Source organism: Poecile atricapillus, chromosome 11 (assembly GCF_030490865.1).
Source record: "Poecile atricapillus isolate bPoeAtr1 chromosome 11, bPoeAtr1.hap1, whole genome shotgun sequence".
Classification (NCBI taxonomy): domain Eukaryota; kingdom Metazoa; phylum Chordata; class Aves; order Passeriformes; family Paridae; genus Poecile; species Poecile atricapillus.
The window spans coordinates 3,890,987-3,918,179 of NC_081259.1; the positions used below are offsets into that span (position 1 = coordinate 3,890,987).

Here is a 27,193-nt window from a genome sequence, read left to right on the forward strand (position 1 = left end):
TCTTTCAGGGCTGGTAGTTGCCTGGAAGGAGCAACCAGAGTTTATTTGCTAGGATAATCTGAAGAGTAGGTGTGCAAGACTTGTCCTTGTTATCCCTGCCATGATCAAAGAAGCTTCAAAGGCACTCAAATGTTGAGTTGACCCCCTGTCCCTCCCTCCCCTAAAAGGAAAACAATTGCAAGGCAGTTTGTGGCTTCTGGCTCCAGATGCAAACCAGTTTAGATCCCAGGGATAGCTGAAAGACAAAACCACTGGGCCATAACCAGCTAATGACACTGGACTCCTTGTTTTCATAACACCCCCCCAGTGGAACTGCGTGTTTTTCACTCAGCTTGACTCAGCATTTTACCACAGAAGTCAGACAACATCCAAATTTTCCTTCTTTGACCAGCAGCTCTAAAAGTAGTTGACTCTTCATTGCAGGACAGACAATTTGAGCTGTGTCTGCTCAATAATCTAATTTTAAATGGAGGTATTTTTAGAAAGTGTCAATACTTACGTCCAAACTACCCAATTACATAACTATGCTTATCTTCCTTTGCCAGTAATCAATTCCTATTATTAGACAAACTGCTTTTTTCACTTCTGCTGTCCTTTGTAGTTATCTGGAAGGAGCTGGAAGCTCTGTTTCAAGAACATAGTTACATGCATGTCACAAAGGGATAGCTGAGTTATTCTCACCTGAGCCCTTTGCTCACTAGAGTGGAGGTGTTTGAAGTCAGCAGTCTCTTGAGGGAGGGGTTGTGACTGTCACCACAGGCACGTGCTTTTTGAGCAACTGGAATTCTCTGGAAAAAAGAAAATACCCCTAGACACCTAGAAAATACCCATGGAGACCCAGCACTCAGCATCTTGTAAGAAATACACCCTTGTAAAGATGGCTGGGAGCCCTAACACTGTGATGTTCCCTGCAGGTCCTTCGGAGTGGTGCTGTGGGAGATCGCGACGCTGGCGGAGCAGCCGTACCAGGGCATGACCAACGAGCAGGTGCTGCGCTTCGTCATGGAAGGGGGGCTGCTGGAAAAGCCAGACAATTGTCCCGACATGCTGTAAGTGCCACCACTGCCCTGTGGGCACAGCTTGTGCCTCCTGACCCCTGCAGGGTCTGCTCTTGCCAGCTGCCACAGGAGGGGCTGCTCAAACAGTCCCTGTCAATCCACTATTTGATGATACTGAGACATTCCAGAAAACAACTTTGCTTGTGGCCAGAATCTCACCTCGGGCTATCTTCTCTAATAAGCAAACGAAATCCAAGCTTTGTGTAACTGAATAAAATTAGGCTTAATAAAAATGTCACTTCATAAGTGACATTTGCTACATCAGGAGGCTCTGTGCCTAAATCATATCTCTTCTGCTTAAGGCAATTCTGTTGAGCATAAAGAGAGAAAAGAGCAATGGAACAAGCTGAAATGTGTGTAAACACTGGAATTCAACTTTTTAGTTCAGCACACAGATAAATCAATGTGTCTGAAGCTGGGTTATATCTGCAGTTTGAGTCACAGCACTTGTCCCATTGAAATAAACAAATCCCCCCTGCTAACAGTTTCCTTCCCTGCAAGCTCAGGGTCAAGTTTTCCACAGAAAAAAACCTCTCCCTGCCCCAGGATCGACCCAAAGCCTTGCAGCAGCGGAGGGTGTGCAGTGCAGCAGCTTCAGTTTTTAGCTTTACATTGTTGAAATACTTCTGCTGGCCTTTGTGTACACCAGTTTCAGTTGTTCAGACTTTATTGCTTTGATATACTTCCCAAACTGACTTTTGGGAAGGAAATACTGTGTCTTGCAGTTATTGAAATTTGTTGGAGGCCCACAGAAGGGATACAATCACTTAAGGGCCTCAGCTGCTTGGAATTCTTAGGAAAATAGCTTTTTTGGCTGGAGCCTGGCTGTGGTTTCAGATGACAGGCAGTGTTGTTTTGTTGTTTGAGGGGGGTGGGTGGTATATGCAGGGGGAGGTGTAGCTGCCATGTGATTCCTTGGTTTCACATTCCTTCCCTTTCGAGATGCTGTGGAGAATTCCTGGCAGTTGGATTGACTGGACATTGTTTAACACGGCCAGAGCTGTGCAGTGGGGCTGGGCACAAATGGAGAAGAACGGGGATGTGATGGGTTCAGCTCCCTGGGTTCACAGGGAAAGCACCTCTGCAGTGAGAACAAACTCACTGGGGAGAGATCCAGCATTAGAAATTCCCTGTTAAGCTGGGGCTTGTGTGGTTTGAGCAGGGATGGGAGGGGAGTCAGGCCAGAAGTTGTCTCTGCTGCAGCCCACCCAGTTCTCCTTCCTCCCCCTCCTCAGGGAATCTCCTCTGCTCCAGGGCTGTTGCTACTGGATGAATCCACTTTCAAGGTCCTGGCTTGTGAGCTGAGAGAACTTGGTTAAAGTCTGGCAGAGCAAATCTTTGCACCAGTGTGTAACAGCCAAGACCTTTCTTGTGCTACTCCACATGGAGAAGTTGTTCACACGTTGGTTCTGCCCAGCAGGATTCAGCCTGACAGTGCAGAGGTGCAGAATAAAAAAAATCTGCCTTTGAATTGTGCTGCTTTGCTCTGTCAGAAAAAGGAATGAGGCTGAACTTAGACCTAAGGCACATTAGTGGTGATTTTTTGGTTTGTTTTTTTTTTTAGTGATAAAGTTGAGGATAAAACACCTTGGCTTTATCCCAAATGTAAAAAGAAAAAAAAAAAAAGTATGACCTTATTGTGACTTGCTTTTGCTCCCTTTCAGCTTGTTTTGTCTTTGTTTTAGTACAGACGCCCAAATCTGCTGAAATTCAAATAGGCTGTTGTAGGAATAACAGTAGGGAACTCCAGGAGTAACTTTCACCTTTGTTCCCTGCACATGCACTTGGCAATCAGAAAACCTCTTAAATTCCTGTGGTGCTTTATTCTTTGCATGTTTTCACTTCTTTCCCTGCCCAGGATGCTGTGACAGTGCTGTGCCACCCTCAGTGAGCTCCCCACTGCTCCCAGTCCTCACCCACACACTGCTGGCAGGGTCAGACCTACTCTGTAGGCAGAGGTTCTCTCCAGGACCCAGTAACCTCCTTCACAGCTGGGGACCTACAGAAAAATCAGGACATGGGCAGAAGTGTGTTTCTAACAGTATCTAAGAGCCCTGAAATTGCACCTGGATCTTACCCTGCATCCCAGCATGTTCCAGGCCACTGTGTTCTCCAGTGCTTTATGAAACCCTCTGTAAACCAAGAGACCCTCTTTTTTGTGGAGATTGCTAAAGGATTGTGTTTAAAGACAGGTTTCTTGGTGTGTCTGCTAGTGGGAGGTACTTTTTATGCAGCACAAATTCTTGCTGGTGGAGACTGGTCTGTGACACTTTAGTATTGACTCCTCATATTAACTCAAAATGTCCCAAAAGCAAAGCCTGGCTGCAGGGAGGCCACTTGAGCCTGGTGCTGCCTGGAAGCAGGTGAGAAGGGAAGCTCTGTGCTCCTGTGTCTCATGGAGTAGCTACAAATCACAGGGACTTTGTTCTTTAAATTAGTTTGACTTGGAAGCAACTGAAGTTCTGGTCAGAACATCAGTGGACCTGGCTTTGGAGAGAGGGGAGTGTGCTGACAGAGAGAAACCTCCAGAACAGGTGGAGGAGGTAACTGCTGTGGGGAAGTGCAGATGAGAACAGAGAGAAAAATCTTGCTGTCACCAAATCTGCTATTTTGAGCCGTGCGGGTGATGTGATGTTGACACAGCCCTGCACCCTCCAGCCACGGAGCAGGAGCTCCCCTCAGGACCTCGTGTTCCCCTCCATGAATTCTGCAGGGTTCAGGCAGGCTGGGACACTCTGTGTCTCCATCCCTGCCGTGCTTGTCAGTGCCTGTGCTCCCCTAACCCCGGCAGCAGAGGGTCAGTAGCTTTTAGGTAGAGCTGGAGAGATCCTGTTCTACAGTGTGGAGAGGATGCTCGGGAAAAGGGGGATTCTAGAGGGGGTTGTCCTGTGGCTGGGAGGTGGTGAATCCCTGTGAAAAGGGCAAAGCACAAAGGGAAGGGTATTTCTGGAGGCTCTTTACTCTTGTACAGGGTGAAACAAGCCTCAGTTGTGTTTATGCTACACCCTCTTGGCATAGCTCGCGTGGCTCTGCAGACAGAACCATGCAATAAGACAGATGGTTCAGTAAGACGGTGCCAGGAGAAGCTTTGCTGTTTTTCTCCTCTTCCTGTGCACTCAGTGATGTTTTTATGTCCTCCCATTGTTATGGCACTGCTCATCAGGTGACGGCTGCGTGGCACCGAGATTTGGTACAGCTGAAGCTCTCAGACAGTGTGTTCCCATGGGGCTTTTAAAAGTTGTGGAGGCTGGAATTCCACTCTGTTTTTGAAGCAGGATTGCTTCCCCCACATGCATTGTAGACTATTTACGCAGTGCTGATTTCCCTTTGTTCCTGCTTAGAACCCGGGGTCTGCTCTGCAGAGGCACTGGCACCAGCAGGGGAGGCGAGGTCCTTTTGCTTTTCCCCACCAAATCAAGTGCTTTGCAAAGCACAAATGGAATGCAGCTTCTATAGGAACTTACCATTTTCTGTTGTTTTTTTAATTGTCTCGGTGCAAAACAGAACTCGGTTTCTGCTCAGTTGCTTGAGCAAAAGATGCACAGAGGGAAGCTGGCTATTCCCCTAACCCATGGTGGTGCCTCCAGCTCCCTGGAGTTCACTTGCCACCAGTCAGGAACGTACTTTATAAATCTGCTCAGGTTGTATTAACAGCCTGTAAATTCCTCCATTGTCTATTGGAAAGGTTTTTATTTTGTTTAAGATAATGTAAACAAGGCCTGCGAACACACAGAGTTAAAAAGGAAAAAAAATCCTTTTATGGGAACTCTGTAGGGTTTTTAAATCTGGAATGGCTTAAAAGAAACATCACATGTCCTTGTTTGTGCTGATGTCACATGCATTACTCCGCTGCTTGTGGTATCTCCTTAGCATTGCCCTTAGGCCTCGGGGCGCAGAGCCAGCGAATATCCAGAGTTCCTGGCTCCAGCCAAGCTTCTATTCAGGGACACAGCAGTCAGCTGGAAGGGAAACAGCAATGAAGTAACAGAAATGGATTTTATATATTTATGTCTCAAGCTTTCCTCACCGCTTGTGGGTGAGGGTACGGTGCAGTTTTATAGTCTGGCTTTGCTTTTGCTCTGAAAGGCTTTCCACAGACTCAAAAACAAGCAGGAGTTGGGCAGTGTTTACGTGTCTACGTGCGGTTACAATGCAGCATTGAGTACCCGGGGAGTTCTCCCAGCACAGACTGGTTTTGCCAGCTCTTGTTGGGTGTCACAAGGCCATTCTCAGGTGGCTGACGTTTGTTCACACGGAGCAGTGCCAGTGGAGCTCTGGCAGGGATATTGGGCACTTCAGATGCACTTCAGTGAAGATTGCTTTGGGTTTGGTTGAAGCACTCAGCAGTGTTTGCAGCCCAAACACAGCCACTTGCCCTCTCTGCTGGTTCACTTCAGCTGAGAACACAGTGGAGGTGCAACAGTATTTCCCAATTTCCTGAGTTTCTGGGCAGGGGCTTTCTTTGCTGGGGTTTTGTTTCAGGCCAGGACTTCCAAACTCTCTCCACACCCACCATGGGCTGTAGAGCCCAGGGTTCTCCAGCTCAGTGTCAGCCCTGTTGGAAGGGTTGTTCTAGAGCAGAGACATTAGTCTGAGGTCCTGTACAAAGTGACTGAAATTCTTTTGTTGTTGTTTGTTTGTTTCTATATAATTTAAAATAAAATCGTTCCACACTGATGCAGAGATCTGGTAAACTGAAGGTACAAGGCAGTAAGAGCTAATGAAAAGATGAAATAGAATTGCTCATTTGAGCTCCAAAAATCTGTGGAAGTTGGAAATATGGTGGTGTTCTTTAGAATTAAAGCTAAAAGTTTAGGTGACCTGGCTTAAGGGAAGGCTGGCAGAGGTGGGAAATAAACCCCAGCAAGCCAAGGGGGTCTGACTGGGGCTGCAGGTCCCAGTGCTGGCAGGTGAGTCAGAGATGTGCATTACCTTAACTAATCTTTCTTGGCTTTATATTATTTTTAGATCCATTCTTGCTCTAGCACAGAGTAGTAGTTTTGGCCAGCAGTGACTTCCTCCACACAGCGTGTTCCTCTGAGCACTGTGTACACAGAGGATTGGCTCGAAGAATTAATGCTAATCTTCCTTTTCTTATTTAAATTTGTCCTATTACTGCACTGTGTTAGCAGAAGACATCCCTATTCCACCTTCACAGACAGTGAAATCCTTTCTTGTGTTATGTTTAAAGCTCAGGGCGATCTCCTGGGAATATCCAATTTTGCTGTGTCATGAAAATGCTGTTTTCATTATGGCTGTATTAGTGTTTCATTTTGTGGTTTTGTTTTGCCAGCATGGGACATTGTACAGATCTAATCATGGATGTGCTTAAACGGATGATCTCACGCTCCGTAAAATATTAATGCATCCCTGGCCATAAATGAAAACAACCTAATTTTAAAATAAAAATATTAGAGAAGGTCTTTGAGATTGGCAAATGTCCACTGGGGATTGCAATTAATTTTAATGTAATTTTCTTCTTTCAGGGGAAGAAGGCAGTGCTTTACCTTGCTTGTATTTCCTAGTTTAATTTTTTTCTAAGTCAGTATTGATGGGGTGGGATGAGTTGTTTGAAAAGAAACTCCAAGAGTATCTACAATCATGTAGTTTATGGCTGAGTAAGCACAGGGTAATTCAGAGGAAAAGGAGAAATGCCAAGTCAGAATAAAAATATGAAATGGTTCTGGATGTCGGGTACCCATGAGACACAAGGCGTGGGAGGGATCAGAAAAGGTGAGGTGGGAGGTATGGGAGTAAATGAGTGATGAGAAGGAAGGTGGAAATGTGACACAGATTCACAGCGTATTGTGAGTTGGAGGGGACCCACCAGGATCATCAAGTCCAACTGTTTAATAAAGGGCTGGTTATGGGTATTGAACCCACAGCCCCGGGATCTCAGCCTGTGAAAGTTCTGTCACTTTGGCTTCCCTCGGGATGGAATGATTCTCTAAAGCGCGTGGTCTGACCCAGTCATGGCTCTAAAACACCTCAGTAAATGTTTCTCCTGTGTGTTCCCTGCCCAGGTTCGAGCTGATGCGCATGTGCTGGCAGTACAACCCCAAAATGAGACCCTCCTTCCTGGAAATCATCGGTAGCATCAAAGACGAGCTGGACCCAGCCTTCAAAGAGGTCTCCTTCTTCTACAGTGAAGAGAACAAGCCTCCGGACACAGAGGAGCTTGACCTGGAGACTGAAAACATGGAGAGCATTCCTTTAGACCCCTCCTCCACCCTGCAACCCACTGACAAGCACTCAGGACACAAGGCCGAGAACGGCCCTGGCGTGGTGGTGCTGCGGGCCAGCTTCGAGGAGCGACAGCCGTACGCGCACATGAACGGGGGCCGCAAGAACGAGAGGGCCCTGCCGCTGCCCCAGTCCTCGGCCTGCTGATCCTCGGAGCCCCGCAGAAACAAAACACACACAAACACAGGCATTGGGGGAAGAAAGAAAGAAAATCACAATATATTCAAAAGCCTACTGTACCTCAGTGGATCTTCAGAACTGCCATAGCTGCACTTGGGAGAACCCTTTTTTCAGTAAACAAGTTACCGTCTTTTTCTTTTTTTTTCAATATGCAAGCAGATGTTTGTTTCAGTCAAGGACTCCAGTCATGGGGCACACAGTTGGCCTTTTAAAACTCTTAATGTTAACACTTAATAGCAACAGAAAACTTGAGATCTGATGTCTCTCTCTCTTCTCTCCTCTCTCTTCTTTCTCTTTCTTTCTGTCTCTCTTTTTGCTTCATAATGGGAAACATATCTGCGTGCAAGTTCAACCGTACAGCACTTTTATCAGATCAAAGATATCGCAGGCCAGGTGGTTCCCGGTACCCCTGCAAGCACCTGCCTAACACTGTAGGTCTTTATTAAAAAAAAACACAAACAAACAAAAAACACAAACAAACAAAACCACACACAAAAAAACCCTAAACTAAAAAAAGGACTGGATTTTTAATGTTGCTCTTTAATCTTTTTAGGAACATGTAAAAGAATAAAAAAGGGCCATCATTCGTCCAAGGCTGTTACCATTTTCAACGCTGCCAAATTTTGCCAAAAAAAATGAACTCTTTGTTTGTTTTCGTTTGGTTTTTTAGTTTCTATTTTTTTTTGTAGTCATGGAAGGAGCACAGTAATCAACTGCTCTGTTCAAAACAGATCCTGACCAATATCTTCTGTTCAGTCATGCACTGGTATTTAAAAAAAAAATTTAAAAAAGTCAAATTGTCTAGATATTTTTTTCAAAACTGGACAAAATGTGATTTTTTTTTTTTTCTTGTGATGGAGAAGATAAAAGGGATGGGGTAAAGAACCAGCCCTCCCTCCACCCCTGTCCCCATCCCAGTGAATTCTGGACAAAACTGGCAGTGGTGAGCTAAACAAATAGGTGTACAAAAAAAGTCAACCGCCCGCCAAAAATGAATTATGAAAACCTGAAAATAAGCGGCCGAGATCTCCATCGTTGCAGCCTGCCTTCCTTCACAGGCTTGCAAGGAAAAAACACCTAGAAACATAAATTGGAGAAGACAAAAAAAAGCAGTAACCGGATTCAAGTATATGATGCTTTGTTGACCTTTTCTCTTTATTATTGAGACTTCTCGAAGGGTCTTGCAGTTCTATGTTAGACCATGGATCATTTGCATACACATTGTCTTTTGTGTCACTTTTATAACTTTCTTACGGTTCAGATACTCATCTATATGTCTGTACAGAAAAAAGCTGCTATTTTTTTTGTTCTTTATCTTTGTGGATTTAATCTATGAAAACCTTCAGGTCTGCCCTCCTTCCCTTCCCTTCCACTTCAACAAATTTTCTTATGCTTTGTACTATAGTGTGTAACTTTTACTTCCTCCTTCCCAGTAACTGATACCTTTCATATGATTTGCCATGAACTGTTTAATGCCTTTTTATAAATACATTTTTTTTTCTTTTTTTTTTTTTTCTTTTTTTCTCTCCTTCCCATTAGTTGTTTTACAACATCTTGGCTGTGTGGGTTACAGGGTTTTGGAGGGGGACAAGGAGAAAGAAGGGACACCCTGCACAGGAATACTCTGGCAGTGCTGTGGTGCAGTGTTTTTAAGCCCCAGTTTTCCTTCCTTCCCACTAACCTCTGCCCAGACAGCACACAAGTCTCTTACAGTGCAAGGCGTGATACAAACTCAGGTCAGAAACAAAAGGTTAACTATTTAGTACATTCTTGTTCAGTGTTTATATTCATTGTTGTACAAGGGTCCTACCCCTCCTGCCCTCCCCGCTCGTTCTGGTCGTGGCACACATCCACCCGCCCATCCCACACAGACACACACACACACACACATGTATTCTTTTTAAATTATTAGTTGGGTACAACAGCAGACACCAGGCTTTTGGGTCACTGATCCTTAAAAAGTTCTTTTAACACTTTCACCCTGTGGACAAGAGCTGTGCCAGGTGCAGCTGGCAATGCCAGGCATTCCTAGGGTGGCCATTGATCATCTGGCACCAGCCAGCCCCAGCTCTTCACCTTCCTGATGGGGAAGCTCTTGTGGAGGGGAGCCCTCGTGGAGGGGAGCCCTCGTGGAGGGCACCTGAGCTGCACTTCCCACCCCCAGTGAAGAAACCCCCCCAACCAAAGGGAAGCTCCCGCGCTGTTTCCGTGGGACTGGTGGGAAGCTCGGAGCTGGGGCCAGCGGCTTGGCTGGCAAACAGTGAAGTGTTGGCAGCTATGGAAACCTGTACAAGTCCAAGCTTGTGGCTTAAATCACAGACCAAACCTCAGAACAAAAGACGAGTGAGCTTGTTTGTTCAGTTGCAGAAGCCTTGGTGCGAGGGGAAGGAGGGGCCGTCAGGAAGCCGACACCCAAGGAGTCTTACCAGTTGCTCATCTTACCTTAGTTCCAGTCTAGGCCTTTGTTTAGCACTGATCCAACCAAACGATGGCAGGAAGAGGTGGTTCTGGGATGGAAATGTTCAAATCTTTTGAGTTAGAACAATTAATTAAAATATACTGGTTGCTAGTTTTGACTGGAGATTTTAAAAAGTTTGTAGTGCTTTTTGCTTGTGTAGTTTAGGTCCCATTATCTTCTCTTGCCTCTGTCCCATAGTTATTTTTCCCTTTTGAAAATGAAAAAGACAAAAAAGTTAATTAAGAAGGTATTCTATGTAGGATTTTTTATTTATTTTGTGATATCAGTTTAAATCACTGTAGAGATGCCCCATAATGAATTTAAATACTGAGATAAGGGTTTTAGAGTATGACAGGGGGACAGTTTTTGATTTTTTTTTTCAAACATTTATCTACCTCACTCTTATTTTTTTATATGTGTGTATATAAAAAAAAAAATACATCTCACATTTCTCAGCAGCCAATAAATGCCGTTGATACTGGTAACCTCTCACTCCATATACCACATGCTCTAGGTTCTGGAGGGGAACAGTCACTGCCTGTCACAGAGGGTCACCTCAGAATATTTGCCTCAATTCCAAAGGGTTTCTCCTATTTTTTAACATTTGTTGTTGTGAGGAGAAATCCAAGAGTTATCTGACTTAGGGTGACCATTCTTTAAGGAAACACAGAGGCTTTTTAATATGCTGTCACAGCACCTCTTGGGTCAGCAGCAAAATGCTGTGTGTTTGGATGAGTGGAAATGCAGCTGACCTGATATGGAAACTTCAAATTGTGAGTATTTCCTGAAATCTGTTACAGAAATCAAATGTTTACAATGTTTGAAGGTCCAGAAAAAATACTAAAGGGAATGGTCTTTCTGTTTGTCCAGTAGAATGGACCAAGTCATTCTGCCAGCTCTTGCTCAGATGTCACAAGCATCAAAAAGATAACTGGCTAAATCAGAACCCAAAAATAAATTGGCTTATAGGGGATGGTATTGCTTTCTTGACCAAAACCTGTCACAGGCTGCCTGATGATAATACTACATCAAATTTACAGCTTTGGTCTTTGCTGCTTCTGTTTGAAGAGAGCACTGATTTTTAAATTTTTTTTTTTTTCTAAAACTAACAGGAATTGATTTCTTTTAATGTGCCAGTAAAAAGTCAGTTCCCTTTTCTTCCCCTGTTTATATGCATTATAACTGTGGATTCTGATGGACCAGCCATCAAACTTTAACTGCCCTCTGGCAGCGTGTAACTGGTTTACAAGCACACAGGACTAAAATGAACTTGCCATCAACTTGCTGTATAATGTTTCCCTTTTTCCAGCTCTGGCAGCTGTTCGTGCAGGTGTTGGTTGTGGTATCTGAGTAATGTGGTGCTTGGCTACTTGGAGTTACACCCGGCCTCTTGGATACACAGCGCTGTGGTTAATTACTACAGCTTGTCTTTGGAGGGAGCATTTCTCCCTAGTCCTGAGAAACCAGCAAAATTGGAAGTTTTCACTAGATTGGTTTGGTTTTCCGTGTTTGATGATGTTCTAGTGACCTTTCGGTGCAGTGGCTGTTCCCCTCCCTTGCACATATTGATTACCACAACTGGAGATCCTCAGATCTTTCAGCTGGCTAGGAGGGTTTTGTTAAAACTGTCCGAGTTACTGGTTTGTAGAATTGTACATAGGTGGTTTTACAATGCATTAGGAAGAAACACTAATGACGTAGCATCACGAGAAGCATTTCAAAAAGCACTTCAGTAGAAGACAGCCACGAGGCCTCGCGTCCGTGTGCGTGATGGCAGTCAGCTCTCCTGGACCAAACCACCTTCATGATACCATTGCATTCTGTGTTTGCGATTCAAGCTTAATTCCCTTTTCGTTCTGTTTGTTTCCATAGCTTTTTTTGTTGTGTTTTGTGCATTTTGAATAGCTTTATTCACATGGGTTTTTCATGCAGACTTCCCTTGGACAGTAAATCGAGTTGTTTGTGCATGTGAACAACTGAGAATTAATGTTGGCTTGATAGAGTCATAATATGGTTTGTAATGTTGTTCTTCCCTGAGACCACTGGCTTGTCTGGTATGGAAAATTTATTTAGAACTTCAGCTATGTTTGAATAAAGTTAAAGTAATCCAGTTTGTTTATAAATTAAACACAAAAGCCCACCCAGCCCTGAAAACCAGCATTTTGACGAATGGCACCAAGATGTTTCGATGCAGTGGGATAAGGAGCTGGCGTCACCGAGGGGAGCAGGCGGCTGGGACTGCAGGGCTCGGCTGGGGGGCTCTCCTGGCTGGCATTGCAGAGTGCCCGTGGCAGAGGAGGTGGTTTGGCTGCAGGGAACACAACTGCTGTGCAAACACAGCCGTGGCACTGAATCAGGGGCTCCCTGGGCGGGATGATGAACCAGAGGTGGCAGCCGAGCACGGTGCAAGGTGTGGAGCCACCCTGTGTGATGCCCCTGCTCCTCCCAGCCGGTGCCCAGTGCTGTGTGGTTCCAGCTGCGGCCGCACTGATGCTCCTCTTGGTCTCTTAAAGGAAAGCAAACCCAGTTTGTGTAGGATGAGTGGTGACCAGAGGGAGCTGCTGCCAGGCCCTCTGGGAACTGCTGAGGGGTGTTGGGTACAATCCGAGTCTAAGTGAACAACGCTCCTATTGTTGGTGTAACTCCATACATATATATCTATATATACATATATATATCTGCATATGTATATCTATAATATAGATATATATATATATTTAAACCCTTTTCATTCCATTAGTACAAGTAACACTTGTTTCCTGTTATTCTTATTTTGTTTGTCAACCGTGTATTCAATCACTGGGCTGAACAACAGTGGAGGAAGGTGCAAGGGATCCACTCCTTACTAACCAGTGATAAAGCCAGATATTGCAACTTAACCCATGAGTAGATGTGCAGACAATTATTGAAGAATGATGTGTAGAAACACCACAAGTGGCCAGGGGTGCTGAAGATACAGAACTCAGATAGACAGGAGGGCTTTGAAGGACACCTCGATTCCGAAGTGGTTGCTCAGAGGTGCTGAACAGCCTCTGACATGGAGCAGCTGGGTCAGTCAGCACGGAGGAGTTTGTGGGGAGACACCTGAAAACAAAGGACGCAGCAGTGGGGATTTGCAGAGACACAGGGCTTGACAGAAGTTTGAGGTAGTACCCTGATCTTAATCTACATGGGACAGCATCACTGCTCAGGTGTCACAATTCTGATCATTGGTACTTGTAAATGAACCTCTGGACATTTCAGCTGGAGCAGTAAATTCCTTACCAGGAGGGTGACAATAGTTGGTCGTCAGCCTGAACAGATCTCTCACCTACGGTCGGCCTGTTTTGCAAGTACCTTAGGACTTCACTAGTTTGTGTGTGTGCATATGTGTGTGTGCTCATAAATATTTTTTTGGGTATGCGTTCCGTTGATTAGTAACCATTAATTAGCATTTTCAATAGGGCTTTAAGTCCAGTAGATTACGGGTAGTCAGTTGACGAAGATCTGGTTTACAAGAACTAATTACATGTTTCATTGCGTTTTGTAAGTACATAGAATAATTTTATAAAATGATAGTAGTTTATAAATGCCTAAAATATAATTTAAGGGCACTTTTCTGTGTCTGTGTGTGGGTGTGTCTGTCTGTGATCAGTTTTTCCATGGTACCAGTTACTAGTTAGCTTTACAATATGCCAAAAAGGAATCGCTGACTTGTCCAATTCATGGCTTGTCCCTCTCCCCCGTCCCGCCCACGCTTTGTGACCCAGCATACAGAGAGTGCATAAAGGAGTTGGGAAAATGTTCTGTATCTTCAGTATCCTGGTCTTCCAGAGCCCTCTGGTTGGGGTGGGATCATCTTACCTGGTCATTTCACTTGCTGTCTAGGGCAGTTACCTTCATGGATGACAGGAACCTCACTGGTGGGGAAACAGAGCGGGGTTTGCTGCTCCCCAGGCTCTCGGGGCCGCTCAGCACCTGCACCACGGGGGCTTTGAAGGATGTGACTGCGGAAGGGAAAGAGGGAAGGTGGTTTTGGTAATGGCTATTGAAGAATTATTTACAAATTTCTTATCACTTTAAATGCTTGTGTGCAGCCTCTAAAGTTGTTGAGCACCATTGGAAGCTTTGTTGAAATGAGCAAGGCAGGGTCCCTATTTATTGTTATTTAAAAAGCTTGAAGATCCAACCTCTCTGCTGTGGACAGGGACACCTTTCTCTTCTTCTGTTTTCTGAACCAGTGAGGTTTGAGATGAAAGGATTGGCCAGAGTTTGTCTACCTCTGGGACAAAAAAATAGAAAGTGCTAAGGAATGGATGCAGTTGCAAATACATTTTCCAATTTTTCTTGTTTAAATTTTTTAAAGAGAAAATTAAAAAATAACATGGCCAATTTATTACATAAAAAGACTTGCTGTGTATAAATTATTCCTAAAGAAATTCCTGTGTTTATATTAAAATGAATCAGTAGATAAAAAAAAATTTCAAAATGTTTTTGTATATTCTGTTGTAAGAATTTATTCCTGTTATTGCGATATACTCGGGATTCTTTACATTATGAGAAGAAGAAACTTTGTCTATTTTGAATGGCTGAAGCTAAGGCTCCTTTAGTTTCTCTTACTCTGCTTTTTTCTAGTAGTTTCAGTACTACATGATTTAAGTTAAATAAAAGAATTCTGTATGCATTTTCTTGTTTCTGATTTTGTTGCTCCTTATGCAAAGCAAGCACAGGTTAGAAAACTCAGAGTAAAGCTGCTCTGGTTTTCCTCTGCCCTTTCTGGCTGCATCTAACTGAGCTACTCTTAATAGGAGGTCAGTACTGCCATTGTTTGGTAGAAATCAAAAGCATCTTCATCCAGAGACACAGATTTTGGATCCTTCATGTCTGAGATTTGAGCAGTTTTGCACGAGGCGGTTCCAGTGCATAAGGTGAGCATTGCTAATTATTTATTTACCTGCAGAGTGATCCCCATGTGAGGCACAGCCAGGCAGCACCTGGTTTTCACACTGGAAAAGACAGTGCCAAGAAAACCAGCATTATCTTGGCATTTCCAGTTCCTCAGACTCTTGGCCATCAGCATGTTGACTAAAACAAGGCTCAGTGGTGGCCCAAAGCCCCAGCAGCTGCCTGTGCTGTTACGTTTGTCTTGGCCTTTTACTGGTGGTGCTTGAGGAACAGGCTTTTGTTTCCCTCAGGAAATCCCAGGTGTCCAGATTGAGCTGCTGCTGTGCTGTTCCACTGACTGATTGAATCTTGTCCCTGTGTCCTGGCAGCAGAGTTTCAGGCATGGACATTGCCTGTGTGCTGAAGGGCAGTGCTGTGACCCTCTGTGCTACCAGCACTTCTGTACGGAGCTGTTTGAGATGTGCAGGAGTCCTGGGTTTTACATTTTGGGATCTGCTTTGGTTCCTGTTCTGTAGGTAACCTCACATGCTCTAACCCTCCCCACAGCACAGTGCCCCAGGATTGCCTCTCTTGGGACAGATTAGCTGTGGGATTTGCCTTTGGGCTGTGGAAGGACTATGGGGTTTTCCTTTGGGACAGGCACTGAGAATTTGGGGCAAGTGGCAGTTTTGGGTTGAAATTCAAGTTACCAAGATCATTACAGATCCTGCTGGTTTCCAGTTTTCTCTGTACTCTGAAGTCATTCTGGGTCACAGCCTGTTGTTGATGTGGAAAGGAGAATCTACAGCAGGTCAGTAAGGCAGAATTTTAAAACTCCACATACCAGAATGCCCAAGTGTGTTATGGTTTCTCCCATAGCCACGTTTTTTGTGGCCTGAACTCTGGACTCACACAGGGGCTGAGGGGGGCCTCTGGTAACATCCATCCTGTGCTGAGTCCTTGTAGCTGTGAGCATCCATCTGGGGTCAGCAAGTCTTTATTCGTGTCTTTCTAACCAACACAACCAGGATTAAGCATCTAAATTGTTTCCAGTCCAGTTTCACGCTTTCTGAAATCTGAACAACTGTATTGTTAGCAATATGAACCACCAATCATTTGGGTTTTTTTTTTCCCCTCAAGCCTTTTCTAAGAGTTGCAAATGGTTGGTTGGGTTTTGCAAGGAAATTTCACTGAAAATAACATGGGCTATAAAATCCTTTGTGTGTGTTTTAAATAATCTTTAGAACTGCTTCATTTAAGAGGTAAAGAATTGCATTCTAAGAAATCATCATTTTTCCCCTCTATGATCCATCTCTCTTTGTTCCACACACTGTTCTAACATTGCTAAGATAATGGTCTGTAATGCTTTTCCTAGAAATTCTGCTGTTACTGACTCAGATAATGGAGGGACGTGGATGAAAGCAGCTTTTCCATTGCCATAATACAGAGAAGTGTAGTAGGTGTAATCACAGATGTACCTGCAATATTAAGAACAAAAAAAAACCCCAGAAACCTGAATTAAGGCTCAGTAAACCTTGATTAAATTTAAATATTCTAAGTAGCCAAACCAGATCTGGTTTATGAAATTATTAAGAACATATTTGCTTAGTGGATAAAGGAAATGCTGAAATAAACCAAGTTTGAGAAACAAATGTTGCTTATCTGATGGTTTGGTTTCTCAGACACCCACCCACAAAGAACTTTAAATAAAAAAAAAAATCACAAGACAGGCATTCTTGTGGGATGGGAAAGGTAACACACCCTGCTGGAAATTACAACCATGTAACACACTTCTTGTCTAAGTCATAAAATCTCCCTGTCAGAAGGGATTTTTCTTATCATTCCACCTTTTAAAATTCAGGTGCAAGTCTTGAATTTAAGGGCCAATATTAGCTGATTTTTCTTTAAAACAAAAATTACTGTTTTGTTTTCCTTTCTATTGAAGACTAGCATAGTAGAAAATTGCTTCAGTGCTACTGGAACACATAATGAGATCACAGGCCTGGTTCTAACAGTACCTGTAGTTGCTGTTCTCCAGTGTATCTATTTACATTTTGTATCCCACCCCGCTGAGAAAAATAGATTAAAATCTGCTAATAGTCGGTATTGCTTTCAGACTCTCTTAATAGCTGAGGTTTACTGCAGTTGCTCATCACAGGGTGTGCTATGTTGAAACTTGTTTCTTTTGGAGTTTACAAATCTATGGAAAAATATTGCTGTAGTTTTTCATGAAGGCTGCTTTACATAAAATTTAAATTCATCCCAATTTCATACTTGTGCCCTTCTGCAGACTTTGCTTCAGAGTGATTTATGTTGGAGGAGAGGTCATGGCCAAGATTCCCCAAGGTTAAATGAGCTGATTGAGTTGCTTCTGTGAGCCCCTGATACGCGATGTTTACCTTCCCGCGTCTCTGGAAAGGATGATATCAATCCCTTCCACTGAGATGTTTCTCCAGAGACTCTTCATATTAATTGTAGATTCAATCTTTTCTGGGCCATCTAGCACGCAGCAGGCACCTTCTGGGTGAAAACCACAAGCATCCCTCTCGTGGTAGCCTTTGTTCTTCCCACACTGCTCCAGGATGATGAGCGCTGTGGCGGAGGAAGCCAGCCCAACATGAACTGTAAGCTGGTTTTTCCCACCAGAGTGAATAACAGGAAATTAAAAATGAGATCTGCTTTTTAAAAACATGTGATGTAAAAGTGCCAAGCATTATGTGAATTACTGGCTTCAAGGTGGGGAGTTTTGCTCAAGTCTAAAGAAAACTTTGATAAGGGATTATAAATGAGAACAAAATTAGGCTGTAGTTTTTGTTGTGTCTAGTCAGGGCTGCAGAGCTGTAGTACCTTTTTTGCAGTTTATGGTAGATATTTTCCTTCCCTTTGTTCAGCATCAGTTATGCTGTTTAACTGGCACGGGGTTAAACCAGCATGCTAATTAGTGTGTGCTCTGACTTTCAGCTTGGCACCTTGATCAGAGCTTTCAGTAGTCCCTTTCCAGAGTTGTTTGATGTTTTGCAATACTCTCTTGGAGATTATTTTTTGTATTCAGGGAAAGGGAGGAAATTGTGTAACTTCATCATTACCCACCAGTGGCTGAAGAGTTGTCCATATCTTGCAGACTTGCTCCTTTGCTTTTTGGTAAACCACTGGCAGCTGCATGATCCGGAGATCGATGTTTTCACCAAGGCCTCTCTTGGACAGCTCCTGTGTTTACAAAAAAGCCACTGAGGACTTGAAGGAGCATTGGATTTCTGACTGTGATAAAGAAACTGGGCTGATTCAACTGAGAAAACACCTGAAAGAGCAACACCTTAGCCCATGGCTCCTGAACACTGGTCTGCAATGAGATTTGTTTTGTGGTTGCTCTGTCTCTTCTAACTGGAAGAGACTAAAATGTGCTAAACAGTTTCCTAATGTCACATCCATCTTTGTGGAGCCCTTGTTGTGTTTTCCAAGGAGATGCTCAGTGTCCAGGGGGTGGGAGGGGTTATCGCTTTGGGACTGGTCCCTGGGGAACCATGAGACAGCATCTCTCAGAAAAGCTCCACCCTTGAAAGCATCTAATAGGCTTTGCTGAAGGTAAGAGCTGTTTCTCTGGAAGATCTGGTAGAAAAACTGCACTCCCAAGAGACAAAACCAAGGAGAATTCACCTTAAGCATGACTTTTTCACTTTAGGGGTGTGAGATCTGCTGGTTTGAGCAGGTTCAGGTAATCTGTGCTGAAGGTCACTGTCAACATGAGGAAGTCACATTTAGAACGAGTTTAATTTATTTTTTGGTGTAGAATGTTTCTCTAGTAAAAGGAAACATCACTGAAATGTTACTTCTCTGTACAATTATGTAGAATTTCCACACAGGACCAATTTTCCCAAAGAAAAAATTGTGCCCAGAATTGAGGTGAATGGAACAAAGGCACCCTTCAAAGCAGCAGGTTGGCCAGGTAGTTGAAAGATGGTCTGGAGAATAAATGTTACATGGAAGTGACTTGAAATTATTTTGTCAGTGGAACAGGGCTAACAAACAAGGCATAGGCCTCAGCAGAAGGTAAGCAGCTGCAGTGGCAGGATGCAGAAGGAATTCATCTGAGGCGGAAAATTTTGTCCCAGAAAAGTAGAATGGTGGTCAATTGAAAATACCTGTTCCATTTGAGTAAACCACTACCAAGGATGGTGCAGGTTAAGATTTTAAGGGGGCACAGGCAAAAGTGGAGGTGTCTGATTAGCCCAAGAGACCTCTAACTCTATTCAGTGTCATTGTCTTCTCAGGTTTTTGTTTCTCACTCAGGATACCCACGCAGATGAGCCCCACAGTTCTGGGAAATTTCTCCTTCAACACTCGCTTCCTATATAAACTGTTCCAATTTTCTTGTCAGCGGAAGCATTGATTAGCTGTGCTCAATAAACTATTTGACACAAGCAAGGAAACAATGCCTGCAGGGAAGTAAACACATTTGGAGAATAGTGCCAGCCTTTTTTCCTGTGGGCACTGACAGTCTTTGAGAGCCCATTGCATCATCTCGCTGAAGAATGCTGTACTGTGCCTGAGCCTCCACACAAGAAAACCCCAGCTGGTTCACAATTAGCATTTTCTTTTCCAAAGCATTTTTAATTTTTACATTTAATGAGATTCTTTCTTTTAAGCTATAAGGCTTAGAGGACTCAACTACCCCTAACTTTGGTGCAGAACGTGGAGACCCAAAGGCACAACTGTAATGCTGTTCTCCTCTCGTCCTTTCTGGGTCAAGACATTCTGTTGTCACCAGCTGTCATGGCAGAAACACACAGAAATACTTTTGTGCAGCACCAAACTGAAGCTGGCCAATAGCAAATGGCTGAGAATTTATGTAAAGGAAGATGGTTCTCTGTGTCCTAAGCAATTTCAGTGTGTTGTCAATAATGTCTATTACTGTGTTGTCCAACAATCCCAGCCATGGTCTTACACCACTCAGACCGGATGTTGTGTAAACATGGAGCAAAATAAAAAAAGGTTGTCCCTTGTCTCGGCCTTAAGCAGAACCATTTTTGCATTTAAGGTGGGAGACTGAAGCTGGTTAGAGGAGGGTAACTGCACCTGGAAACCAGAGCTCACACTGGTGAGTGAATTCAGTAAACAAGTGTCTGTCTTTTGTAATTGAAACAGGAAATTTCAGAGGAGAAAAGTTTTGGAGGACTGTTTTGTGGGAGAAGTGGTTTGAAAGAAAACATGAAGATTCCTTTTTTGGGAATGCCTTTTCTAGAAGGGAGAAGAAATCCAACATTATCAGCTGCTGACCTTGAGGTGTTGTGAGTTGTGCTCATAGTCCTGTCCACTGGTGTTCTGGCCCAAAGAGAAGTGATTTCTAAAGTGAGCACTGTGCTCAGGTTGGTGCTGGAAACACTGTGTGTTGGAAATAGCTTGAACTTCTAGAAAACTCTGGAAAACATTCCTGATTTTGCCTGAGTTCTCACTGATTTGGGTTGCTGGGAAGGTGGTTGCGTGTGTTAATTTTGTGAACTGCTTGTGTTGGTGCAGAAAGGAAATCAGAAGGTTTCAGTTGCCCCAGCCAGACTGCAAGTACACTGCAAACAAACGTGTTTTGTGTGGCTGGTTAGTGGGGTTTTGTTTATGTGTTTGGTTTGGGTTTTTGGTTGTTTTAAGTTGTTGGGTTTTTTCTAATCCTGTAGATAACCTTCTTAAAACTCCACGAATGTAAGAAAGTTCCAAAACAGAAATGAAGGCACTAAATAGCAATGTCTTAGTTTCACAGATGATGAAACTAAAGCAGAGAGGGAGAGAGACAGATTAAATGACAGATTTCCAAAGACCACATGGTCAGTGGCAGGATGAAAAACTGCGCTGAGAGATCTGATCCTTATCTCCCGATAGCAGACATAGTTCCCAGAAGCAGTTGGAAATGTGACCTGTTCTTTGCACTAACAGTTTAATTACTATGAATGTTGTCACTCAACTTGCATTTGTGCCTTATTAACTGGGGACTGTGACCTTGATGGTGGAGTGCTCTGATAGGTCATTTTGCTGCCAAGCTGCAGACAGGACTTTCTGGAGGAGACACATCAGCAGGGTTGGATCAAGGGTTATTAGGTGGGACCATCAGTCTGTAGCATGGAATAAATAAATCAGGGGATCTGGGATTCTGAAAGTCCAATGTGGTGCTGCAGCACTAACACATCATGGAACTCACTGATCTGTCAGCAAATGCAGAGTAAATACCTGGTGGTGTTTTCCATTAGTGAGAATGTCCTGCGCTTCCAGAGTTAAAAGTGTTGCTGGCAGAGCTTTTGTGCATATTTTAGGCATGTATTTCAGGTGAATGAAGTTACAAGAACCATGAAAAACTTAGTGGGACAGGTTTCTAAAAGATAACCTGTCTTTCTAGTGCTAGACAACCATCCTGGGCCAGGTGATGGTGTCTATAAGAGCTCTGGAGCTTTTCTCCATGACCTTGGATTGACAGGTTTGTCTGTGCTTTCGGGTCCATTTGATTCCCTTTTCCCTGAACACTTGAGGGGTACCTGCTGAGGAACAAAAACTCCATGGATGAAGAATGCAATGTTGATGAATGCCTTGTGTGAGAGTCTTGTGCTGTGATGAGAACTTGGGTCCATGCAAAAACAATGGGGTATTCCTCACGTTCTGGGAAAATTATATCTTCATATTCTAAAAGAGGAAATTCAGGACAAATCCTCTTTTTAAACCAGTAGACATAGAGATTTGTAGAGTTTTACCCACATTTATCATTGGATTCCCAAGGACTTCAGGGGAACTTGGCTTATTAATCAAAAAGGCAGGTGAATTTGTAAGGGAAATAATATTTTTCTGTGTGTCCAATGAGGACATAAAAGGGATATAGCTATTGGAATGGGCTGTGTGCTCACTGAATCAGTCTCTGATCTTCCCTACAGCAAGAAGAGAGTTTCAGAAGCACAGCTGATTCCATCAGCAGCGTCTTGTGGAGGAGCTTAAGGAAGCAGTTGTGAGTAAGAGCAAGTATTGCTCACAGAAGGGCAGCCATGGTTCTTTTGCAAAGAATCCATTCCAAAAGCATGGAGAGTGAGGCTATGTTTTGGAATTAGGACACTGGAACTTTTAAATGTATTTTTACAGGATTTCAGATGCCTTTGGTATGAGGACCCTTCTGGGATGTGAACTTTTGAGACTGCATGTATCGGCATTACATCATCTCTGAGGGTGCTGTGGTGTCCCTTTTGATAAGCACCTACTTCATTTTGGGGTAACAATTAGGATAGTTCTGGGTAATGCTACAAAGGCATTAAGCCTGACCAGTCATATTCAGCAGGTCTGTTCTGGCTGCTCAGCACGTTCCTGAGGATGAATTTGAGTGCACACTTGTGTGGCTCACAGCAAAGAGACTTGGCAGGAGGGTTTTATGTCACTCCAGCGATCCATGTGGGTACCCCAAGCCAAGACAGGATTACTTCCAGATGTAAATACTAAATTTTGCTATCTTTAATATATGTGCATAAGCTTCCTGAAGATCAGAGGGGCACTCCTATGAATGAGGCCAATGGAACAATACCATGAGATTGCTATTTAGCGTGGAGAAGCCTATCGAAATTCAAAGTACTTCCAGATCTGCAGCAAATTTCTCTGAATTGCCTGAATTAACCACCTTTGCCAGCAAGTAGGAAACGAAAGCAGCATCCCCAGTCTGAATACAAATTAATTCCACATAGAGGGTGCCACATCAGAGGGAAATGGATTTGTTCTTCTCCATGCACAAGGACTGACATCTGTTTTGTTATGGAATGCTGTGGCCCTTGTTATGTAACTCCCTGGCATAGCCAGCTCATGGCATTGTTACAGAAAACTCATCCCATCGGTGCATTCTCGCTCGAGGCTGTCTTGCTTGCAGATAAAGAACATGCTCTATTTTCAGCCAGAAGAGGATGATCTTGCACCCAAAATTAGAACCAATAGGAATCAGGAAATAATGAGCAAGAACACTGTCAACTGACAAATATTTGTACATGGCACATGTCAAGTTGGAGTTAAGATAATTTATGGGTCTCCTGTCATGACTGGGGTGTGGAAAGGTATCACAGAAGTATTTTTGTTTCTTGTTAGCCTACAAGGATAACATCCCTCATGACTTGGAAGGGGCAATAGATTTATTCTACCAAACACCAAGCTACACTCAGCATTCTTCACCCAACAAAGCTAGAATAGAAAAGGTGTATGTTTTGGTGGAATTGCTAGAGCTTTGGTCTTTGGAAAAACATACTGGCTCCTTGTTTTTCAATCATCTTGGCTTGAGTGCACTTCATTTTCAAAACAGATATTCAGCAGCTGTCACCAAAATTTGTACTATGGTTATAGTCCTGTACAGCCATCCCCTTTCTGTCATTACTAATACTTTCCTATAGCTAACTTTCTCATTTCAGTGTCCAAAAGAATTAAAAAATGTATGGACTTGTTTCATAATAGGAAACAGTCCCCTTGGTTTGCTTTACATGTCCTTTTTCCATTTTACCAGTATTATCTGTCATTTCTTGCACATTTTGGAACAATGCTGCAGTTCAATTTTACTACTTTGACTGTTCCCCCACTAGTTTCAGATTTCATTGTGTAACCTCCTTTCTACCTTGGGATTGCTAAAATCTTATGTGAAAGATCCTCTGACAATAACTCTGTTCATAGGTACCTTATGAGAGTAACTGAACTCCAGGAAAGGCTGTTGTCTGTGACAGGGATGATGAATCAGTTGATGGTGAATGCCAGGTATCCAAACCATGTCTTTGTATCCCCCAGCTAAATTTGTTCTAATACACAGATATAGGAAACAAGCAGGAATTTTCAAGACTGCATCTCAGGCTTGTTACTGCCAGTCAAGGTGTATGGAGGGAAAAAAAACCCTCTGAATGACCTTGTTTTCAATTTAACTGTAGACTTCACTGTCATTTGAAGGTGGAAGCCAAAGCTGAAATGTGAACTCACACTTAGAACTGGCACAGTTTAGGTTCTGTGTTCCTGAAGCAGCCAGTGAGAATTCAATAGGCTACATTTGTGTGAGAAGGAAATCATCTCACACAGGATAAAATGAACTGTGGTAGGAGAGATGATCAGTTTACTGAAGACAGACATAACCTGTGGCACATGCAACAGTTGTAGAGAAGGCACCCTGGGTAAAAATAAATTTTTGAAATAAAGAATAATATTTTGAAGTGCTTAAATAGCACCAAGAATAATGCAAGTAAAAGAACATTTCATTTCTTCATTATCCTCTTTGTTCCATGTTTGGTGTCTGCTCCATGAGGCACAATTCTGCTTAATATTAGAATCATGACAAGGTAATGGAAAGCCTAAAACCAGTTTGTGTTGGGATGTCTGAAAAATAAAATGCCTCCCTCCCTCCATTTTTCTTTTTTTTTTATGCCTACCTTCACTGCTTCCCAGCTAGAATTAACCAGGTATTGTCTGAAGGGACCAAAACCTGAAAAGAAAGAAAGATAGTTTAAACCTGTGCTTACTCTGCAATTGCAGATTAGATGCACACACATATTTGATCTTTACCTTCCTATTTTTGGTTATGAAGATTGAGTTTTTTACATAGGATTTAGCTTTTATAACACTTAGGGGAATAGTATTTTCAATTTGTATATTCACTGATAAAAGAACTAATCCTGCAATCTTCATTCATGTCAAGGCTTTCTTATCAGAGAGCCTTAACTGGAGCTGGTTAAATGTAGTGAAACCAATAGGACAGATCATGTAAATGATGATTTTGGGGAAGGATCATCATCCGTAGAAATACCACTACTAAAAGTTATGGTATTAAATACTCCCAGGTCACAGTTAATGTATCATTCTTATTGTTAAAGCTTATGAAGATGAAGATATGCATATTTAATGAAAAAGTTTGAAAGAATAAAATTTATTTAATTTGTAATTTATTTTAATCGCAAGTAATGAACACTTACAGTTTTCTATCTGGGAAATGTACTTTTTTGTGATGCTGGGAAAAATGTCTTATTTCACATTTTCCCCCAGGAAAAGAGAGGAGAACAGGGGAAAGAACATTCAGACTCCCAAGTATTTAATTCAATTTTATGCAGCTTTTTTTTTTGTGAAAGGATTTTTTTAATAAAAAGGGAAAAGACCTAATTTTGAGCAGATGGGCATTTTGTCATTAGAAAGTTTGATGGAAAACTCCCACTATCTTTATTAATCTCAATTAATGTTCTCAATACAGACTGCTGCCAAGTCCTAGATGCTGGGTGTCAGGAAAATGAGTTTGTGAAATGGCTTTAATGCTATAACTCTTAAATATTTAAAATCCTTAAATGGACAAGTAAATACTTGACAGCAGATGATTGCCATTTTGCACAGTGAATGCTACTTGTATGTGGAGACAATTAAGCCTAAATGCAGGCTTGTGACAGCTTAATTAGTGCTAGGCTTTAAGTATTTCTTAATTTGTTAATATTTATTTCATAACTGCTCCATGTTTTCTCTTTAATGTTATGAAAAGCTTATATTTTTGACAATATTTTTTACAGGATTGAGTTTCTCCTATGGAGAGGGAACAAAGAAGATGGTTCTCATTTCACATTTCCAGGAAACATAAAACCCCATTAGTCCCACTCTGCTTTGAGAGCAAAATTCTGGTGGCACCTGCTCCATTTTGGAGCTGCAGATGTACAAGTTTCTGTACCTGTGTGTGCAGAACTGCAGAATTATAATAAAGTTATTAAGTAGCTCAGAATAAAACACTTGTGTCAGTGGTGGCCCTAAGAAAGTACTGCTTAGGATAAAATTGCTATGAAAAAGGACTGAATGTACGAGAGTTTTACTGCAGTACCTGCAGCAATGTGGAGAGGTAACTGGCTGAATGCTACTGGGCTCTACATAATAAACTGGGCTCCCTGCCAGCAGGTTTATATTCTGAGCAGGTGAAAATGTGACAGAGACATGCTGTGATAATCTCTGTAGTAGATTAAAGATGCATGTGTGTCTTAACTAGTCTGAAGCTTTTTAACCAAGGAAATTTCTGGACATAAATGGTGATCTAAAGAGAGGAAAAAACTAAAAGGGTGCTAAGAAGTGTTCCCAACAAGGGTATGTGCCATAAATATCATAGGATAGAACCAGACTGTCAGCCTTTTAGGAGGTTAGCAAGTATCTCTTGACCTCTCCTGCACTCCCGTCCAGCTCATCTGCAGTTAATGTCTGGAGCAAGCCAGACTAGTTCTGCCCATCTTGCAGCTATTAAAAAAAAAAAAAAAAAAAAAAAAAAGTGTTTAATTGAAAACAGCAAGATGCAAATCTCTTTGATGTAGCTTCACCCTCCTTCCTATGTCCTCAGATGACCTGCAGTGGAAAATTATCCAGCAACTCACATGTCAAGATATGTGTAATGATTGCCCTTAGATGAGCCAGTGGCAACAAGAGGAACAGCGAGCAGCAGCATTCCTTAAGAGCTTTAACCTTTTAAAGCTCAGGACTCTCTGAGCTGGTGGTTCTGCCTCTCTGATGCTGCAGCAGTTGGAGCCAGCAAGAGAAACTCCAAATTTGGTCCTTGTGCTGCATGTTCAGGCATGTTCCTTTGGTATATTTAAATGGAATGGTTTAGTTTAGCAGTGATGAGGCAGCATCTCCTGTTTAAAACTCCCTTACCTTGCCATGAAACTGAGCCCCTGAAAGTTGCCATGTGCTGCTCTAATTCTGGACACTGACTGTATGACATTGTGATGCAACCTGGTTTTCTTGCTTCAGAGCGTCTTTTGGGTAAGCTTTATCTAATAGTAGCCTGCACTGCCTTGAGCTATGTGGTTTGGATCAGAGAGAATGTCAACAAAGATTAAAACATGGAGAGAATGAACAACAAACCAAACTGGATGGCAGTAAAGAGGGCAGACTGCAGACTGTTTCCTCTGACATGCATCTGAGTTTTCTTAGGAAGGCACAGCAAGTTATTTTCCATTTGGAAATGTTACTATGACCATTTGCTACTCTTTTTCCCTCCAGGAAACTTTATGACAAAGATCAAGCATGCCTGCATACCATCTCTGGCTCAAAGAATAAAATAAAAATCTTACCAGTCACCACCACAGTGCTGGAATTCGACTCCATGGAATCTAATCTCCAGAAGGTGCAATTTTCTTGGTTTTCAGTTCCAAACAGTATTATAATTCAGGTATCTGTGGCAAACTTCATTTGGGGCACCTTTTCTCTTCCAACTGTGATGAGCCTGGCTTCATGTGACAGGGATGATTTGTGACTCATGTAACTTTTAAAGCAAAAATGATTACGTACCTATTAAAGATAGAAGACTGGCTGATTGGGACTGCCCCAAACTTTTCCTTTCCCAGGCATGGAGTATTTAGAAAGAAGTGGAATAGCTTAAAGAAATTTCTTGGAAAATATACAG

At 42.8% G+C, this 27,193-nt stretch overlaps 3 protein-coding genes across 4 annotated transcripts in view; 2 read left to right on the forward strand and 1 right to left on the reverse strand.

Annotated features, from left to right (window-relative positions):
* The window catches only part of IGF1R (insulin like growth factor 1 receptor), a 166,983-nt gene extending 159,300 nt beyond the window's left edge, over window positions 1-7,683 (forward strand). For both annotated transcript variants that reach the window (XM_058846798.1, XM_058846799.1), the window contains exons 20-21: window positions 915-1,049; window positions 7,082-7,683. In XM_058846798.1, the coding sequence (XP_058702781.1) occupies window positions 915-1,049; window positions 7,082-7,448 (502 nt within the window). In that variant the 3' untranslated portion in view covers window positions 7,449-7,683. The remainder of the gene's footprint in view (window positions 1-914; window positions 1,050-7,081) is intronic.
* A 243-nt stretch (window positions 7,684-7,926) lies between these two features.
* Window positions 7,927-26,996, reverse strand: PGPEP1L (pyroglutamyl-peptidase I like). The gene is made up of 5 exons (XM_058846803.1): window positions 26,862-26,996; window positions 24,204-24,256; window positions 17,893-18,009; window positions 17,202-17,431; window positions 7,927-16,280 (listed from the first exon to the last, which is right to left on the reverse strand). The coding sequence occupies exons 1-5, from the start codon at window positions 26,893-26,895 to the stop codon at window positions 16,091-16,093; spliced, it is 624 nt and encodes a 207-aa protein (XP_058702786.1). The 5' UTR covers window positions 26,896-26,996; the 3' UTR covers window positions 7,927-16,090.
* Window positions 26,385-27,193, forward strand: part of LOC131583041 (protein FAM169B-like) — a 40,735-nt gene continuing 39,926 nt past the window's right edge. The window contains exon 1 of the mRNA XM_058846802.1: window positions 26,385-26,550. Coding sequence (XP_058702785.1) covers window positions 26,514-26,550 — 37 coding nt within the window. The 5' untranslated portion in view covers window positions 26,385-26,513. The remainder of the gene's footprint in view (window positions 26,551-27,193) is intronic.